The following is a 20,024-nucleotide window of genomic DNA, read 5'->3' as shown; positions in this document are numbered from 1 at the left end:
CTCATGAATACACCTCCTCCATCTCAGGGAACCTCCCCCATCATTCGATGGTCGCAGACCATCGAATGCAGGACCGAGTGGTCCACCAGCTCCCGCAACCTCAGACCACACGGACATTTTTCCATGCAAAAGCAGGGATCTGGGCGGGTAGCTGACATCCGGCGATGTCATATGTCCGCCCCCTACACGTGCGTCACGGCCGCATTACCATACGTACGCCCAGCGTTTGCATGGGAACGCCCATGAAACGCGGGGCGTATGCATATGGTAATGAGCCCAAATAGCCCTTCACGCCCCTCTCCACCCCCTGTTCGTAGTGTACACATTTCATGCGGAATTTGGGCGTACGCACCGCTCGCACATGCGCAGAGACGCCTCTGCACATGCGCAGACACAAAACATCAGCGGCACGTACGCACGTGGATATTACCGCACCAACCAGAATAAGGGCCTGTGTGAAGAGCATACTGTACATTTCTGAATGAGCCCCAAACTCATACCCTCTCCCAGTGGTGGGATTCAAATAGACAGGTTCTATGTCCTTATGCCCATTGCACATAAAGCCGCACGCTATAATGCCAATTACACAGGGGCTTCATGCTGGATACCAAGGGGGCTTCATGCTGGATTCCAAGGGGTAGTGAATTGCTCATTGCAAAGGGGGAGTATTGCTTGTTGTCAAGGGGGAGTGAAATGCTGCCGCACTGTGTAAAGACCACCGCCGCCAACCACACACAATGTAAAGCTGTGACAGCGAGGCAGAGAGCTGCGTGCTGCCCGGCTGTATACTGAAAGCAGGTTCGCGGCTATTTTGAACTCTCCCGCTGGACCACAAGTCAATAAGGAGCCACCACTGCGGCCCCTTATTGGCTGCTGGACTGCGAGCTCCTATTGGCTCGCAGTCCAGCAGTAGCATTCAAAATAGCCGCGGACCTGCATTGTGTATACCGCTGGGCAGCACACAGCTCTCTGCCCGGCTGTCAGCTTTACCGTACCTTGTGAGCTGCTGCGACTGTCTATATTACAAGGAGCAACCAACGATGCGCATTTTAGCAAACGGTTCTGCAGAACAAATAGTATATTATGTATCGTTTCTGCAGAACCGGTGCGAACCGGCTGAATCCCACCTCTGCCCTCTCCGTAGTAAACTTTTCATGGATCTGTTGTTTCTGACTACCAGTATCCTTCGTATATCAAGACAGGAGTATTATTAATTGCACTTTGTGAAAAAGCCTCCATACGATGAAACCTTGTGTGCATGTTTCTTATTAAATTATGTGTTTAAATAAAATATTGACAGATCCATCCTGAAACTTATGATTAGACCATAGAAATTCAGGATTGGTCTTCATTTATGTGTGTTCTAATTAGCGACTCCATCTGATATCAGAATATTGTTACTAGTCTTAGGGCCAGGCCGATGGATGGGTGAAAGTTTATGCTTATGCAATTCTCGAAAGTTTTGTAAATTGAAATTGTTTTTTTAATGGACCCTTATAGGCCTTTAACCCCTTTGGTGGTATGCCCTGAAACTTATCAGGCTGAGCTGCGCTGCAGGAGCGGGCTCTCCCAAGTAATTCTGGGCACACCACTGTAAAGAAAGCGGGCGCCAGTGGTGCCTCCCGTAGTGAATCACTGGTGCACTGCCATCGCCCCTGTCGGTGATCCTAACACACACAACCCCCCCGTGCTGATCCTCCCCATTGCCGATCCTCACGGTCACCGCTCAGGGAGGATCAGGGAAGATCAGGGCTGCTTGGGGAGGATCAGGGCTGCTCCGGGAGGTTCAGTCACGCTCAGCAGTTTGTGTGTTCGGGCATCCAAAAACATGAATGCCCGAACAGACTAACGGCTGTGCGCCTAAACACCCTGGCAGTTTTGACCTGCCCCAGGCAAACCCACCACTCAAGGGGTTAAGGGTCCATTTAAGGGAGTCTGTTTAGTGTGTTGTATTCAGTGCCGTCAAAAGGAGATGGGCAGGTACTAATACATGTTAAGTAATCCGCGTCCCCTCGCGGGGCTCGCTGCGCTCACCATGCTTCGGGCTCGTATTACGCGCCCGCTCGCCAAGCTTCGGGCTCGGTGGCTCGCTGCGCTCGCCACACTATATAGAATCAGATCCATGCCAACGTGGATAGTGGGGGTATGAAAAGGTCAGAGGAAGCGGGTTGGCGTTGATGGTGGGTGGCGTTAACAATGAGGGGGTATACACCTAATGGGGGGGCCTGGGGGGCATTTAACATTGACCCTAATTTGAAATGGGGTGTCAGGGAACATTTGGAACCATTTAACATTGATTCCTATGGAAAAATCGCGTCAATCGCATCAATCGCATCGCATGCGCGATTTGGTCGCATGCACGATTTGGTCGCATGCGATGCGATCGACGCGATTTTTCCGACCCGATGGAAAAATCGGGCGCCGTGATAATACATAAGTACCCTTTTTATTACCCCTGGATCCTGCCTCAGATCTTCTTGTCTTCATATTGCCAACAAACCGGTGTTTCTAATTCACCCTATTGTCCCTTTTTGCCATGTGTGTAGCTTCTAGCTTGTTGGAACAGGGTAGTAACTAATCACTGCTGCCCTGGCTCGACATAATGCAGAATAGTTCTGAATAAAAGGGTCTAGTCCAGTGGTTCCCAAACTTTTTTAAATCAAGGCACACTATAGTATCAGAATTGTTTCCTCAGCAACCCTAGGCCAAAAGTTTCTTGCTGAAAAATTATGAAAAAAATATTAATTAAATAAATGGTGTTCATAGGTCATCATTACGGTCAGTTATGTGGTGAGGGACAAGATTTGCTTCTATTTGTCCATACAGTATATGCTGTGAATGGCAGCCGCAAGTTCTGGTTTTGCCAATTACATTGACCAAAATTAATTTGAGTTGGTCCTGGACCACCAACCTGAGGCCCCCCTGCAAGAGTCCCAAGGCATCCCAGGGTGCCACGGCACACAATTTGGGAACCACTGATCTAGTTTAATCATAAAACATGAAGTTAGCTTTGGTTACTTCTATGGGACCATGTACATATTTGTGGGATTCATAGCTTGAGAATTATTGCCACTTCTGTTGCGTCTTGGTTGGCCAACTGTAGTAATGATTTGTCTGAAAGGGTCTTTGCAATATAGGTTACACAAGATGGAACGTTCATGGAACAAAAACCAAATACAAAGATTATATTTAATAACAAAACACAACAATAACAGTATTTAGTCATTTATTTTATTGAACACATCTGTTATTCACATTTCCTTATTCGTAGAGGTCAACTGGAAAAAACAGATGAATTAAACATTTCTGTTGGAGTCCATGCACTGGGGGCATCAGAGTTCATCAAGGGCAAGCTTTTCCTTTGATATCACCATAGTCCATCCCATCACATCCTTTTTGCAAAATTGGGTCCCCTTTGGTCAGTGGGCCGCTGTTCATTATTAGGTTGTATTGGGGATATGCTATCTTTTTTTTTTATAAAGAAACTTTTTTAAGAGTATTTTCCTATTAATAATAAAGATTAATACAGTAGGTAAAGGTTGTGATGAAACAAGATGGACCTGGACTGAGAACCTTTATATTCACATCTCGTTTCTCACAGTGTAATGTACTTTTAATCCTTGGACCAGTCTAGGTTTATAGACAAGAGACCTGTGAGTTCCGCGTATTGCTATTTATTGTTATCAGGTATATTTTGCAGTAATGTATGTATTGGAGAGATACAGGTCATTGCCATAGTGTGTGACAGAAGGGAGGGAGACACAGGAAGCTGGGCCAGTAAATTAGCATTTGTATCACATATGCTAGTCCATTGTATAAGGTGTGATAGGCAGAGGCGTAAGTTTGGGAGGCAATGGAGTTATCTGCCGCCGGGCTCCTGCTCCCAAGGGGGCACCTCTCCTCCCCTGCCAGTTTGAATCAGCAATTGAAAGGCGTCAATATCACTTTTGTGGCTAATTCCACCTCATAGCATAATTTTTGCAAGTGTCCCACCCTGTATTAGAACCCATGACCTGTCTTACTGGAGACAGATACCTTACTGACTGAGCTATTTGGGGGGCACCAATATTTATCTTGCCTCTGGCCAACTGTGACGAACTTATGCCACTGGTGATAGGTGTGGCTTGTAATGTAGCAGAACAATACCTGGTGACTGGTAAAATAGCTGCCAGACAAAGGGATGTATCTAGGTCAGCAGGTAATCAGGGAGATAATAGGTCAGACCTCCCAGGGGTTGTGCAATGGGTCCCTGATGCACTATACTGGCTGACATAAGATTGGGATATCTGACCTTACTCCCTGAGTAGACTTTTTGGCACCAGTGGGGATTTGACAGCCAGGTATATAAGGAGAAAAGTTTCTCAATGGAGGAGATTATATCCTGGTGGATCCTGTAGATCAGACATTAGAGGAAACCCTACCAGGACACATGACTGTCTAGTTTACGGTAGTGGTAAGGCTGCGGGATACTGAGGTTGCTATTTCAGGGTGCTGATTGGAAGAGGCTCCAGTAGGATCTATGCTACCAATTATCCTGGACCATGTGAGCATCTTTTTCTATTGGTCCATCATGAATACTTATTTTTTATATAGTCTTGTCTGCCCGAGAGATTTGAATCCCACGAGGGTAACCACCTTCCCAGCTAAGGGTGGTTTCCTCGCACTGACATTATTCATTCAGGTATGGGTCATATGATGGTCGATATACATTGGGTCAACCACTAAAGGTCGACAGGGCTCAGGTCGACACATAAAATAGGTCGACGGGTCTACGGTCAACAGGGTCGGAATGCCAACAATAGAATTAGGTCGGCAATGGGAAGGTCGACAGCGAAAAGGTCGATGTGAGTTTTTTCACTTCTATTGTCCAGAATGTTGACGTAAATCAACATGGACACCGTATTAGTGTACGCATCCCATTGCATGGCTTGCTGTGCTCGCCATGCTTCAGGCGTTAGTCTATTCTCCCTCCTCGCCCTGGTGGATGGTAGGGTATGAAATACCGACTGTTTTTGAAAAAAAAAAAAACGTGCAAAACTTATGTCCACTTTTTGACTGTCGACCTTCCCATTTTCGACCTAATGTTTGTGTCGATCTTCCGACCCTGTGGACCTTAGGCTTGTTGACCTACTTTATGTGTCAACCTAAGCCCTGACAACCTTTAGTAGTCGACTTAATGTCTTTTAACCTTCATACTGTCGACCTAGCGATCGTATCCCATCCATTCAGCTTTTACCTCAGCTTGGATCTGTGCCTGAAGGGTCCATCTACTCTCTGTAAGGAGTATAACCCTCAGCTACAGGGAAGACATGAGCAGTGGAAATCAATGGAAATATAACAAGGAAAAAACACATTTACACATACTGAGCAGCATTGATTGTGGTCGGCAAGGGGGTTGTACGATGAAAAACACCCATCCTCACCATCAAACCCCCTTGCCGTTTTTCAATGTAAGGGCCAAATCCTCACCATGAGAGGCCGGCGAGGCAGTGAGTCCACGGCATTTTGTGGCGAGCCTCACCGTTTTAATGGCCACACTCTGGGTGGTATTCAATGAGGCTGATTCGCTAGGTTTTTATGGCGATTTTGTGCTGTAAGGCGAATTTTTGACAAAAACGGTGAATCACCCTATTCAATGACCAGATGGCGAATACATTTCAAGGTTTTTTTCGCCATGATTCACCGAGTAGCAATCGCTATCTTTTTATGGTGAAGTGGAAGGTGAACTTTTAAAATAAAGTGTTTTGTTTTTTACATTTGGTGTCAAAAAATCAGGAATTTTATTTTGAGGAGGGGCATGCTATTTTTATTCATGTGCTGTAAGCACATGAATATATATTTAATTTAAAAATATATATTATTATTATTTTTTTTTTTACACTGTCCAGCCAGCAGGGGACGCCGGAGCCGAGCCGCTCATTAGATATTCATATATTCACTGCACCCGATCGTTACATATGCATGATCGGGTGTAGTGAATATACCCGGTCCCCTGCTGGTACCCCCGGGGGGCAGCCTGTGCTGCCTGGCACCCGGGGAGCCCACCTCCCCCCCCCCACATACGCTCTGGGGCAGGCAGGGAGACTTCCATCTCCCTGCCTGCCACCGTCCTCAGGCTCCCTGCGGCGTTCGCCGCATGAGCTCATATTTGCGGTCAGGGGCAGCGAGCCCCTGACTCGTTGAATACCGGAGCCGGCGAGGCTCCGGAACGCGGCGACCAGTGGCGAATGTGCAGCGAATCCTAAACAGGATTCGCTGCACGTCGCCGGTATTCACATTGAATACCACCCTCTCTGTTTCCACCTCACCTCAGGGAACAGGTGTGAACCAGATTGGTTGAATACCCTGAGAGCGAGCTATCGGCACTTCTATGTGCCGATAGCTCGCCGTCAGGGCATTGAATACTGCTAACTGTATGAATGCAGTTTTTGGCAACAAGTGAGGGTAATATAATGAAGCCGCATAATACATTTTTATATAGAGGGACAGATGTACTAAGCTTGAAAAGTGATAAAGAGGAGAGTGACAAACCAACAGCCAATCAGCTCCTTTCTGCCATGTCACAGGCTGTGTTTAAAAAATGACAGTTAGGAGCTGATTGGTTGGTGGTTTATCCCTCTCCAATTTATCACCTTTTTGGGGCTTAGTACATCTCGCCCTTAACCTGTTCTTTTTTAATCCATTTTTGAATACATGGAAATAACAAAGTTTATGTTACAGTATAGTTCGTTTATTTACTGAAGATTAAGCAAAATATCATGAAACCAACATAACGAAGACAAGGTTTCAGATGTTCTGTAACTTCGACATATTATTAGTATGAACATTCTTTTATGAAAAATATTCGTAATTATAACATTTGCATATTAGTTATGTTATGGCCTGATTCAGGGGGGTGCGATAGCGATGTTTGTGCAGTTAGTATTTTATGCCGTGCATGTATCAGAGTCACATCGCACATGCTTCCCAATAATTTTTGGGGTATATTCTGTTTTTATTGAGAAAAAAAAATTGATAAATCAGTAGAAATACAAAGTTTAACGAACATCAACATGATAGCAAAAATAGAAAAACATATAAAAGTCGTAACAGTAGATGGGTAAAATTCCACGTATTATGCAAGAATAAACAAGGGGAGGGAGGGAGGAAAGAAAGAGGTTGAGAGATTGGGATAAGAGACGAGAGAAAAGAAAGAAGAAAGAATAGGAAATAGTGATAATAATCACCAGGGGACGAGGGCAAATTTGGATGCAGAAAACTGGTATTTTGGTGGGAATTTCTGTGTGGCAACAGTGATATGGGTAGGGAGATACTGGTAAGACGCGGGCAGGAACTGCATCCAAAAACGTAGTAGCCCTGGCACCAATAGTCATATTTCAACAGACAATCTGAGCAACCATATAGCTAATCTAATGTCTGAGGATGCAACAGATGTGCGACCGACAGCTGCAGAATTAGTATAAAGTTGCAGTCGCATTCCAACTCCGAATCAGATCCTTAGTTATATGTAGCATTATCCTTAACATTGGATAGAACACAGGTTCTCAAAGTCGGTCCTCAGGACCCCACACAGTGCATGTTTTGCAGGTCTCCTCACTGAACCATGTGAAATAATTAGCTCCACCTGTGGATCTTTTAAAATGTGTCAGTCAGTAATGAGTAGGGATGCCAATCCCGTGGCATTTTTTCAATCCCGCGATCCGGGATTGAAAAATGCTCAATCCCGGGATTCTCGGGATCCCGGGATTGGCATCCCTAATACAGTTCTGCTCCACACATACCCACCCCCACACCGGCCGACCCGCACATTTACTTACATTAGCGGGCGGCCGGCCGGCCGGGAGTGGGTTCGGAGGTGCACGGTGCCTCCAGGCTCGTGCACCTCCTTCTTAGCAGCCAGGCCGCAGGCCGGAAAGGATGCGGGCGGGCAGAGGCAGGCGGGCGACGTGCGGAGGAGACTGGAAGGGGGCGTGCACAGCAGAAGGCTGCGCAGCATGACCTCTACTGTCACGCTACGCATCGCCGCAAGCAGGGGTCAGGATTAGGGAGCCGGGCAGCGTCTGAGCTAGTGCTCAGACGCTGCCCGGCATTAGACTGCGCATGCGCAGTCTAATCCCGAAAATCCCGGGATTGGATAATCCAATCCCGGGATTAAAATCCCGGACTTTTTTAGGCCAAATCCCGGGATCCCGCCGATCCCAATCCCGGGATTGGCCACACTAGTAATGAGAGCACCTGTCGGTTGACCTGGAAAACGTGAACTGTGTGGGGTCCTGAGAACCGAGTTTGAGAATCACTGGGATTTAACATTTAAAGTTTTAACTACCATAAATGTAAATGTTCAATTTTCCATAGTAGCCGAAAACTAGGAATTTTCTTTTAATAATGACATTTTTAACTAAACCAACAAAAATAATAACCAATCTCTGCGGGGTGCTGCACATTTACACTATTGCACCATGTTAGGAATATACCCAGGGAATGTACTAGGTTTTCTGCAGATGAACCAAAATATGTTACAGCATGCCACGCATTAGTAGAACGTCCAGATTGTCATTATAGTCTGTTTCATCATTTACAGAATTCCGTTATACAGTATTTACACATCTACAATACATATTCTATTTATAGTAGAGATGTGCAGGCTCTGATTTACTCTGATTTACTCTGACAGTTGACAGTTGACAGTTGATAGGCAATAAGATCCTGCTTTGAAATCAGAGTAAATAAGAGTAAATCAGAGCCTGCGCATCTCTAATTTATAGTTATAACAAAGTGGTATGCATACTTCTGATAGGACGTTAAATAGCATAACGATTGAAAAATGTGCCTTAACCCTATATGAAACCACACACATTTAGGGCCAGATGTATCAAGCTTCAAAAAGTAATAAATGGAGATCTATAAACAACCAGCTTTTTCCTGTCATTTTTCAAACCCAGCCTGTAACATGGCAGTTAGGAGCTGATCGGCTGGCTTTTTATCACTATGTTGGTGTTTTTTGTCACTTGATAGCTTGATACATATGGCTGTTAGAATTTACAAAAAAGTAGCCATCTGCTGGCTTACTAGGGGTCTGTTCATCGTGATAAAAATATCATTGGGAAAACTTTACTTTTAAATTCACCAAGTTTTATTGATACAGTACTTGTTTCCTAGCACGGCGCCCGTCGGGGTTGATCGCATGCCTTAAGTTAAGGTACTTAAGGCATTCAATCGACGCGATGGACGCGATTTTCTGTCAATTACCAGCTTTAAGTGCCGGTAAAGACAAAATCGCGTTGATCGCAGTCATCGCGGCCCATTATAATGGGCCACGATGCGACCAACGCGATCAACGCGATTTTCCCATAGAGAACAATGTTAAACTAGTTTTAAAGTTAAAATTGCGTTGATTGCGTCGGTCGCATGCCATTATAATGGCATCCGATGCGATCAACGCGATTTTACATAGGGAACAATGGGAAAAGGGCCAATATGAACAATTTCTCATTGTATATGGCCCCTCATGGGTATTAAGTATGGTTAATGCCCTACCATTGTTAACGGCACCCCACTATTGACGCCAACCCAAAGCGTGGCGAGCGCAGCGAGCCCGCGAGGGGCGCCGGTACACGTCCTCCGACCTTTTCATATCCCCACTATCCACGTCTGCGTGGAGTTGATTTTATATAGTGTGGCAAGCGCAGCGAGCCACCGAGCCCGAAGCGTGGCGAGCCCCGCGAGGGGACGTGTATACCTGTGAAGTTATGTGCGTTCCCTTGCGGGGCTCGCTGCGCTCGCCACGCGCTCGCCGCGCTTCGGGCTCGGTGGCTCGCTGCGCTCGCCACACTATATAAAATCAACTCCACGCCGACGTGGATAGTGGGGGTATGAAAAGGTCGTAGGATGCGTACCGCCGCCCCTCGCGGGCTCGCTGCGCTCACCACACTTCAGGTTGGCGTCAATAGTGGGGTGGCGGCCATGCTAGGAAACAAGTACCGTTTTATTATTTAAATAATCAACAGCGTCTATTCTTGGAGACAGAGGGGCTGGGGGCATGGCCAGCAGCTCACAGAGCCACTGACCATGCCCCCACAGCGGTGAAAACAGGGGCATTGCCTGATGGAAGCATTGTGAGCATAGGTCACACCCCCTGGTCACTAGGACACACCCCTAAATTTCGGATGCGCACCCCCGGCGTGCCCAGGGGCCCCATCTTATTTTTTTCACAAGTTGGGAGGTATGTCTGATGTAGTATATTTATATTAGGATGACTTTTCCTCTGTGCCATTGGAAATCTGCCCCCCCCCCCCAAATAAAAGTGTGTGCTCTCATATCTCATTAACTTACATAGGAAGAAAATTACACATTTTCCTTGTCAAACTCACAAATAAAATACAGAGTAATGAGGCAGGAGACATCGTTCCAACCGCCCGAAGACACCATTTCGGCACAGTCCTCCTCATCGTATGCGTTGTTGGGTTCTCCTTGCCGCCACTTGTTGAAGGTCTGCATAGCTGACCGGTCGGAATAGACAAAGTGGCCTTCTTTATCCAGGTCATTGATCCCAATAAAAACTCTAGTGAGACCAGCCTGGTTTATGTAAGAGGCAATCAGACTATTTGTGGCCTCATCCTTGGGCATGCTGAGTGTTCCACCCCTTCCTTGGCAGTAGGCCTGGGCCTCAGTGTATTTCTTCTCCTCTTTCACCAGCAGGTAGATCTTCGTATCTGTCTCTCGCACTCCAGCAACAACTGCGGGGGAGGGCAGTGCTGAAAAGTGAGCACTCATATTTCTATAACAATCTTAATGCACATTAAATCAGTTTATGCAGAGATGAAACCAGAAACGTTTTACACAGTTGCACCACCCTTCCATTCAATTTGTAATCTGCTTAATTATTACGATTCCTTTTAGGGGTGGGGCACCATATCCCGGCAGTTGAGATCCTGATGGTCAGAATGCCAATGGATTGGGGTAAGTATTTTAACCCTACCCCTAATCATCCCCACCCGCAGCCTAACCCTGACTGTTCCCTCCTGCAGCCTAATCCTAACCGCTCCCCTTTCCTGAAGCCTAACCCTAACCACTCCCACAGCCTAACCACATCCCTTGTACCCAACCCCAGTACTTACCATCAGGATGCCACAACCAGTATACTAACTGTCCAGATCCCAACTTCTGGAATCCTGACCACATTCCCTATTCATAAACCATAAATTGGACATAAAGGGCCTGATTCTGAATTCAGAGCATATTGGGAGCACATTCCATCCACGCCAGGAATTCTGGTGCGAGTATCCACCTTTATTCTGAATTGGAAACATCTCCGCAACTGTACCACCCACAGTTCTCCATCAAGAAAAGCAGCCATCATTCTTATTATTGTCACATAACCAGTGGTGGTTTTACCTATGGGCACAGAAGCATTGTAAAGTCCACCACTTTCTTCTGCCTAAGTGAAGTCAGAAGCAGTCTGAGATACTGCACTGGCGTCACTGTGACTGGCAGTGACTTCCTATTGGAAGTCCGACCTGCCAGTCACCCACGTCAGTCCCATTGGAAGGTGTTCCCTCCCTCCGGGACACCTCTAAATGGGCTGCTGAGTGGCAGCCCATAAAAAATTGGTTCTGAGCAGGCGCAGTGCCAGGACGATACTGAACATGCGCTGGACCCGAGACCCTGAGTATGCCTCTGGGGTCTGCTGCAAAAGCAGCCCATTGGGGCTGGGGGCCAGTCCATGCACAGTACCGAACAAGCTACTGCGCATGGGCCAGCCCCGGGACCGTCGGCTGGGACCGGGATTGACGGCGGGGACCACGAGCACAGCGCATTGCAGCAGCCCCCCTCCTCCGCAGAGGTAAGAGCCTCCGCTGCACATACCCCATGCTAGGTACAAGATATGCGACTTGTATAGGACACAACTCTACTGTGCATATTCCCGGTAGCCCCTCTGGTACCACCCAGTAATGCCCATTTGGTCAGGAGGGAAAAACATCTGAAATGCTTCAAATTTAGAATCACAAAGTTGTGTACGTGGGCCGCAGCACATGCGCAACTTGCTAAAACTCGCTAGATGCGGCCGCTTTCAAACTTGTGTGCAACTCACAATTAGGCGAAGGGTCATTTAAAAAGGTGTATGCAAAATGTTTTATGATGCTTTTAAGTTTTTATGAGGCACATTGATGTATGTCTCCAATCGAAGTGATAAGTATGCTATTACCTTATAGTTGTGGCATTTATCAATAAATATATCAAAGGCTTCAAATTTCCTTGTGGTGAGTATGCTTGAGATGGCTTACCAACTTCTGCATATGCAATGTTACAAAATGCACAGATTTCAGCCTTCAGCTTCAGTTATTGGATGCAAAGACAGACCTTGTGAGAAAGTTCTGTCCCATCGAATCCTCTCTGCAGCCTTATCGGGAATTTATTTGTAAAAAATACCCAGAGTAATGTGCCACCACCAACATCGCCACAATTGCCACCTCACCACTATTGCCATCACCAGCACCCAACTTTGAGTCTCATCAACTCTCCCACCCCCCAATCATACTCACCTGCACCAGGATTGGTAATCAGAGTTCCTGGAGGGCAGAAGATCATCGGGGTTCCCTGTTGCTGTGTCCTCCGTCCGGTTCTGTGAGATGAAAGTGAGCTGCCGCTTTACAGCATCACTTTAATGCACCAGTGGTCATAGGAGCAGTAGGGAGCACTGATTACCGTGTGCCCTTACCTGAGCACCAATCACCAGTCCCATCAGGGTGGGTGATTTTTATTTTACATTGTTTTATTTATTTATTTATTTATTTATTTTTTTACACTGTGATTAACTTGCTGTTGGCCCAGTCCCCACACTTCTTTCTCACCTTAGGGTATTTCAAAAATTAGTCAAGGGTAGCTGATACTAAAATAATGTGAAAACGGTGTGAACACACCCCTTTTTCACTTTATTTTAGTAAAAAAAACAAAAAAATTATAAGAAATTTGCCCCTTTGTGAGAGTTCTGTTTTTATGTTGAGGTTGGCTTTGCCATGTAAATGATTGCCACTTTAAAAAAAAACGGGAGAAATCTTTCTGATTCTCACATCCAATTACATTCCCCCCCAATATGTTAATGGAAGGCACAGGTAGTTTTAGTGAATATCTACTACAACCTGCCCTAGGCATACTTGCCTACTCTCCCGGAATGCCCGGGAGGCTCCCAAAAATTAGGTCCCCCTCCTGGCCACCCAGGAATAGGCGCAATTCTTCCGCATGCTCCCTGAAGCCCCAAACCTCCCGGAGCTGCAGAAACAAATACCGGAATTTGCAGCTGAGGAGGTGACAAGACTAAACTGGCGTCGGATGATGTCATTTTAGCCCATTATGGTTAAATCAGCCTCGTCCCCACCCTCTCGACGTGTAGCATCTTGGTCGCCTCTCCGGGCTTCTCCTAGAGAGGCCCGGTCAAAAATAGGCAGGTTTGTCCCTAGGTCACACCTGGCAGTCTAAAATGCAACTTTCATTTTTAACCAATAAAAAAAAAATGTCAATATTGCTCAGAAAAACTTTTCTACCTTTTTGTCCCAGAACCTAACATGCAAAGCTGCCACAGAGCTAGAGGCCACATTTAATACATACCATTTTTCACAAACTTCAACTCTGTGGTCAGTTGTGCCACCCGGATGTCCATCTCTCCAACAGCTTTCCTCAGCTGTCCACATTCACAGGGAAGTCCTACAAGAGACACGAGTGTTAGAGTCCCCATTGTGATTTATCTAGAGCAACTTATCTGCCACTTGCGTACAAAGATGAAGCATTGGTCGCACTACCAAAGTTCTAAGCAAAGATCAGGTTGCTCACAATGTCCATGTCCTTTAAAACCCTCCGGTCACTACCGCTGCGTACAACACCTCCGCTCCCCCCCCCTCTCCCTGTTACCGTCCAGGAATACACACTTCCTGTCAATCCTGCCAGATCCACACTATGGCTGTCGTCTTAAGTCCATTGTGGAACATAAGTGGTGCAACTTAGGTGCCTGCGCTACGGAAACAACGTTGTCTTACTGCAAAAGCATCAATAGGGCATCCCCCTCTAAATCAGACCCAATGTCCTTAACATACTGTATTCAGAATTAAATTATGGGCAGGGGTTTCAGATTATCAATAGTCTGTTTCAATGAATGATCTATAAGATCTGATTTTCAGTGGCAATTTGGAAAGATTAATTTACCCGTTACATTCTTAACCTGCGTCACTCCCCTCAGCCATGCCCCCCCCCCCTTCCTGTGCTGATCTGGCTGCCTCCTCCCAGAGGAACAGATATATAGAAGTGATTTATCGCATAAGCTGAGTGATTAGAGCCAACCTGCCTTCCTCAGCACAATGCTCCCACCAGACAGCGCTTGCCCATCCTTTGTATCGATTGAAATGGGTAGTGCTCAGTGGCGTATCTATAATGGGTGCAGTTTGCACCCACTATATGGCGCAATGGCCATTTTTCCAGTGATGACAAAAAGAAATACTGACAATTCCTGGGCACTGACCAATTTCTCTATTCCCGATTTCTCAATTTGACCCAAAAAGAGAAGGAAAAAAGAGAACACAATAGTGTAATACACTTTGATAAACTGATGTAACACTCTTTCCAAGCTGTATGTAATTGACTGGACCCGTACCCTTCAAGGTGGTCTGCTTTTTAAGGCAGACAATTAGCGCGTCCTCAGGGGGCGGTAACGTCACCGTGAAGGCTTCAGATTTGTCCAGTGAGCATAGATATAGAGAAAAAGACTGGTATGGTGTAATACCGTTTTTTTATTCATAAAATGACAACATAAAATCAGGGTTATAGCACAATGGACTCTCACCGAGTGTGTTGGTCCACAACACAAGTGTAGACAAAAGAGCAGATGGTATAAAGCAGGCGTCCCTGGAAGCTCGCACCCGGTGTTAGATCCTCTGTGGTTCACCCTCTCTCCTCCTCGCCAACGCGTTTCAAAACCCTATAGGTTTCTTTTTCAAGGCACATGCCATGGGTCCAGTCAATTACATACAGCTTGGAAAGAGTGTTACATCAGTTTATCAAAGTGTATTACACTATTGTGTTCTCTTTTTTCCTTCTCTTTTTGGGTCAAATTGAGAAATCGGGAATAGAGAAATTGGTCAGCGCCCAGGAATTGTCAGTATTTCTTTTTGTCTTTACAATATTTTTTGTATGATTGGTGTCTTCATACTAATTGAGCAATTCCAAAGGCAGCGGCAGGCGCAAGGGTCTCCCTCATTCACTCTATTTTTCCAGTGATGGAGGGGGAGATTCTCTAAGCGAAAAATGCGGTAAAACCCCGTTATCGGGGGTTTTACCACATTTTGGGATGCTGTAAGCATCCCCCGCCGGGTTACCGCAGCGGGGGGCATCGCCAGAAAAATCTGGCGATGCCCCATAGAAGCCAATGGGCTTTTACCGCAACCCTCCGCCGCCCCGCGCCGACCCTTCGCCGCCCCGCATCGCCCCCTCACCTGTGTCCGGGCAGCACAGAGCTGTGCTGCCCGGACCTGTGACCTCCTCCCTGCACTGATCCTCTTCCGGGTGCAGGGAGGAGGAGAGCCCGGCGCAGCAGCAGCAGCGCCGGATGTGTGAGGGAGGGGGGAGCCGCCGGGACCTGCTGGGACCCGGCGACTCTCACCGCAAAGGACAGCTCTTAACGCAAGAGCTGTCCTTTGCCTTAATTATCGCATATGTTACAACATATGCGATAATTAAATATGCGATGGGTGGCGAAGGGGGGCGGAGATTCTTAGAGAATCTCCCCTGGAGTCTGAGCCCTCTAGAGCTTAGACTACACAATGCAGGGCTGCTGGCGGCAACAGCAGGGCTGCAAAAATCCCCAGAAAAATGGCCACCGTGCCAACTAGTTGGATGATTGGACTGAAAATCTGGTACTGTATGGGGGAAAATGCCAATAAGCAATTTGCTCAGGAGAATGGACAAAAACATTCAGTGAAATTTTTAAATCAAATAGGTCCAACTACAGTACATTGTTTGAGTGACAGTTGTCCATTTTCCGATTTGGGAAACCAATGACTTAATTACAAATTACATTTGCTCCTTTTCAGTACCAGATTTTTATTCCATCCAACCAACTAGTTGGATGGTTGGAGAAAGTAGGTCTGATGTGTGGCCAGCATACACTGCAGTGTGTATTGAAATGCGGTGCTCTTTTTACCTGTTTTTGTTATTTATTTACTGTAATTTTAAGTTTTGTCTCCTTGTACTGATCCATTGTATGCCCTTCGTACAGCGCTGCAAAACACTTGGGGCGCCTTATAAATAAAATATAATAATAATAATAATATAGTAGAGCCACTTTAACAGAGCAAGGGCCTGTGTTCAGACTTCGGGTGAGCCCTTTCCTCTCTCCCTTCCTGTAGACTCTGGCATTGTGCCAGAGTCTCCTGCACATGCGCAAGACTCCGGAAACATGGTGCCCACCACACGTATTGCACCCATTATACAAAATGCCTAAGAGGATTTGCTCTACTCAAATCAATATTAGGAAGGCCTAAAGCACCAAAATGACCTGCTAATGTTCAGACAGATTACAGCATCTGGACCAATGTTGTCTTCACATCATGTCTGTCTGTATCCAGTCTAGCATCAAGAGTAACAAGCAATTTAAAAGTAAAATATACCTGGATCTCCATTAGGACCGGGAGGACCCATATCACCAAAATCTCCTTTTTCACCTAAACAATGAAAACGTATTAGACATTTCTACTGTACTCTTCATATAAGAAAGAGTTTAAAAAAATAAAAAGTTAGAATAACATCTTGGTTACATGGATGGGAATATTACATCAAACAATTCATCCATAATAAAATGTACAACTGACTCAGGGCCAGAAAAGTGATAAAATGGAGAGTGATAAACCACCAGCCAATCAGCTCCTACCTGCCATTTCACAAGCTGTGTTTGAAAAATGACAGGTAGGAGCTGATTGGTTGGTGGTTTTTCACTCTCCATTTTATCACTTTTCAAGGCTTAGTACATCTCGCCCTAAGTGATGGTAGATCAAACCATAGTGGTCTAGTACAAGCTCATATTGAAATACCTTTAGAACCAATAGGGCCAATTTTCCCGTGACGACCCATGCCTCCTTTCACACCTTTGTCACCCATTTCTCCTGTAAAAAAAAACAAGTGCCAGGCATAATCATCTTGTTTGGGGCATTTTAGCTTTGTCAGAGTATCATATTCTGTATATAAGAAAAAAGCCATAATGGTGAATGTGTGGTATCACTGGGGTGTCATAAATGATCTGGAATGTGGTGAGCACTGCTTGTACTTGTGAGTACTGTACTTACCATTTCTAGCAAATGCCTCCACACATATGTCCCTCACAATCAACCACACAATCTCTTTCCACCCACTGTCACATTCAGGGCTTCTCTCAGTTGCTACTGGAGAGAGCCTTGCAATGTCTCCTTACCAGGTGGCACTAGGACCGTGTTGTTCCAGAGGCATGACCTCCGACATCTGTGCACTGCTGCACATGTGCAACATTACCGCGCATCTAAGCTCCATCCACCATAGAGTAAGGACATGCCTCTGAGATCCTCCATGAGAGAGAGAGAGAGAGAGAGAGAGAGAGAGAGAGAGCGATACTCAGGCCATATCACCATCATTATACCGCTATATTCAGTATATATATATCAGTGTCTGCATCCCCCACTGTATGTATAAACATAGTTGTCTGCACACTACTGGTGTTAACCCATACATTCCTGGGTGGATCTGATACATCCACTGTATATGTGAATTCTGTACCTGATCTACATACCTGCTGCATTAATCCTGTGTCGTCCTTACAAACCTGTTCTGCCCATAGTTGCCGACATTTGTTTTCTCATCTCCAGGAGCAGCCCGGAAAGGAGACCCGATAGTAGTATGTAAGGGGGGCGGGGCGAGGCAGACGTCATCAAGCCCCGCCTCCATGTCAGGCTAACACCGCAATTCGCGGGCCCGCAGATTGGGGGAGGGGCTAAAATGATGCTAAATGGCGCGAATCGCATCATTTTAGCACCGTCCCTCGCCGCGGACCCGCGGAAAACGGTATTTAGGTCGGTACGGAGGCGGGGTTGCTGGGGCTGTGTGACCAATGCGGGAGGATTGCCCACCTTCCCGGGGGGTCAGGAGGTGGGACCCGATTTTTGGGAGCTTCCCGGCAATTCCGGGAGGGTAGGCAAGCCTAGTTCTGCCTAGTTAAAAAAAAAAAACCTGGTTGAGTTATTTGTCATTTGGACTGACCTCCATTACACGCCACTGTCACCTACAGTTGCAAGAAAAAGTATGTGAACCCTTTGGAATTACCTGGATATCTGCATATATTGGTCATAAAATGTGTCACAACCAGTGGCGTAGCTAGTGGAAGGCAGCCCCCGCTGCTGCTTGGGGAAGCGGGGGCTGCGTGGGCGCTGGGTCCTGCCCAGCGAAGATTCTCTGACAAGTCAAGCACAAACAAATGACAATACATACATATGCTGTGCGTGGCTGCTGGCTTGCCGCCTGCCGCTGCCGCACAGTCGAGTCTCACTGCCATATCAGTATTTTGGGGGAGGGAGCTAAAGATGCAAATTAAGTCAAGGGCGGGGCTAGATGATGTCCACATCAGGCCCCACCCCCTGAAGTACTGCTAACAGTCTCCTCTCCGGGCTTCTCCCAGAGAGGTGACTTTAAAAGTAGGCAACCGTGATTTGTGCGTGCATGTACGTATGTATGTGTGCGTGCGTGCAACTATTTTGGTAGTAAAGGAGACCCCAATTTTGGTGCACATTCAAGGAGAGGAGAGCAGGCAGTTATGTTACGGGATGCAATGCATAACCTTAACAAAAGGTTAGCTTAGTTTTAATACAATTTAGAATTAGCAGCAAATCCAAATGACAGATGAAAATGACAAACTGTTTTGCAATGCATAGGGTAGAAGTGCAATATTTTTGGATTGGAACCAAAATTCTGATTTTGCACGCAGTACATAAACCCTGGGGAACTTTATGTGTACCCTGTAAATCTGCACATTTTAAATTTGCCAGCCTGTAAATGGAACATTGTTTTCCCCAAGGTGCACCAAAACATTCTAGCTGTAATGAACTTGTAACTGAATTAGGACAAGTATCTTGTTTAGAGGTACCAGCTCCCCCTAGTGGTGACATGCAACATGTGCGACTCATATCCAGTGAGTTGAAATTATCCTATATAATTTTTTTTTATCTTCTGTGTATTTACTATGTGAGAGGTGATTCTGAATAAATGTAACCTTCCTAAATATAACTTCCACGCGCTTTGCCGACATATGTCACAGTGGCAGGATATAAAGGAGTAATGCGCCAGCAGATGCAGCACTGACGTTTCTTATTAATTTGATGTATGAATTGTCACAGTTTATAGATGTCAGAAAAATAATACACGGCACAGAAAGCACTTCTTCAATAAAACCTCTGTGTCAGAGTTTATGTTACTATTACTGAAGAACGAGTACCACAAGGTACAGCAGTAAAGCCTGCGTTAATGTATTCTTCTGGGACCTGCCGCTCCGACTAGTCCCTTGCTAAATTTTATGTGGGGTCATTAATTCTTCTCTGATTTGTTAAAAACCATTAAGAGTGCCAGAGTATTAAAAAATAACAGTTTGCAACTGAAAAATCCTTGAGCTGGCTGCATGCCGCCTCCACTGAATTATATGGGATGTAGAGGCAGTGGGAAGTCTGTACTGAATGGCAGAAAACAAAAGGATTTGCCTTTTGCATGCTAGTATTACATGAGGGAACATTGCATTATGGGTATGTACCATAAAGCCCATGATCGGGGATCAGGTGACGTATAGGTAAACTTATTCTGTCTTGATTGGACACTCCATTCCCAATAGCAGATTAAGGGTAGGGATGGCCATCGTTGCCGTTGCCATTGCCATCGATGGTTGCCATTGATGGCAATTCTGCAACTGGCCATCGATAGTGCTTAACTATGCAATGGATGACCATCAATATTTTTACATATCGATGGTCAAC

The 20,024-nt window shown here is 46.0% G+C and overlaps 1 protein-coding gene and 1 long non-coding RNA gene across 4 annotated transcripts in view; one reads left to right on the top strand and one right to left on the bottom strand.

The window, feature by feature from the left end:
- The window catches only part of LOC146064698 (uncharacterized), a 62,093-nt gene that overhangs the window by 9,145 nt on the left and 32,924 nt on the right, over window positions 1-20,024 (top strand). The gene's annotated exons all lie outside the window — the stretch shown is intronic.
- The window catches only part of COLEC11 (collectin subfamily member 11), a 45,607-nt gene continuing 35,507 nt past the window's right edge, over window positions 9,925-20,024 (bottom strand). For 2 of the 3 annotated variants that reach the window (XM_083178512.1, XM_083178510.1), the window contains exons 4-7: window positions 17,073-17,144; window positions 16,653-16,706; window positions 13,606-13,701; window positions 9,925-10,754 (exon numbers count right to left, since the gene is read on the bottom strand). In XM_083178512.1, the coding sequence (XP_083034638.1) occupies window positions 10,345-10,754; window positions 13,606-13,701; window positions 16,653-16,706; window positions 17,073-17,144 (632 nt within the window). In that variant the 3' untranslated portion in view covers window positions 9,925-10,344. The remainder of the gene's footprint in view (window positions 10,755-13,605; window positions 13,702-16,652; window positions 16,707-17,072; window positions 17,145-20,024) is intronic. The other variant, XM_083178511.1, reaches the window with a different exon arrangement.

This window comes from Crinia signifera, chromosome 3 (assembly GCF_055691185.1).
Source record: "Crinia signifera chromosome 3, ASM5569118v1, whole genome shotgun sequence".
In the NCBI taxonomy this organism is placed as follows: domain Eukaryota; kingdom Metazoa; phylum Chordata; class Amphibia; order Anura; family Myobatrachidae; genus Crinia; species Crinia signifera.
Note: the sequence above shows the minus strand (reverse complement) of the source record. Positions and strands in the feature narration are given on the sequence as shown.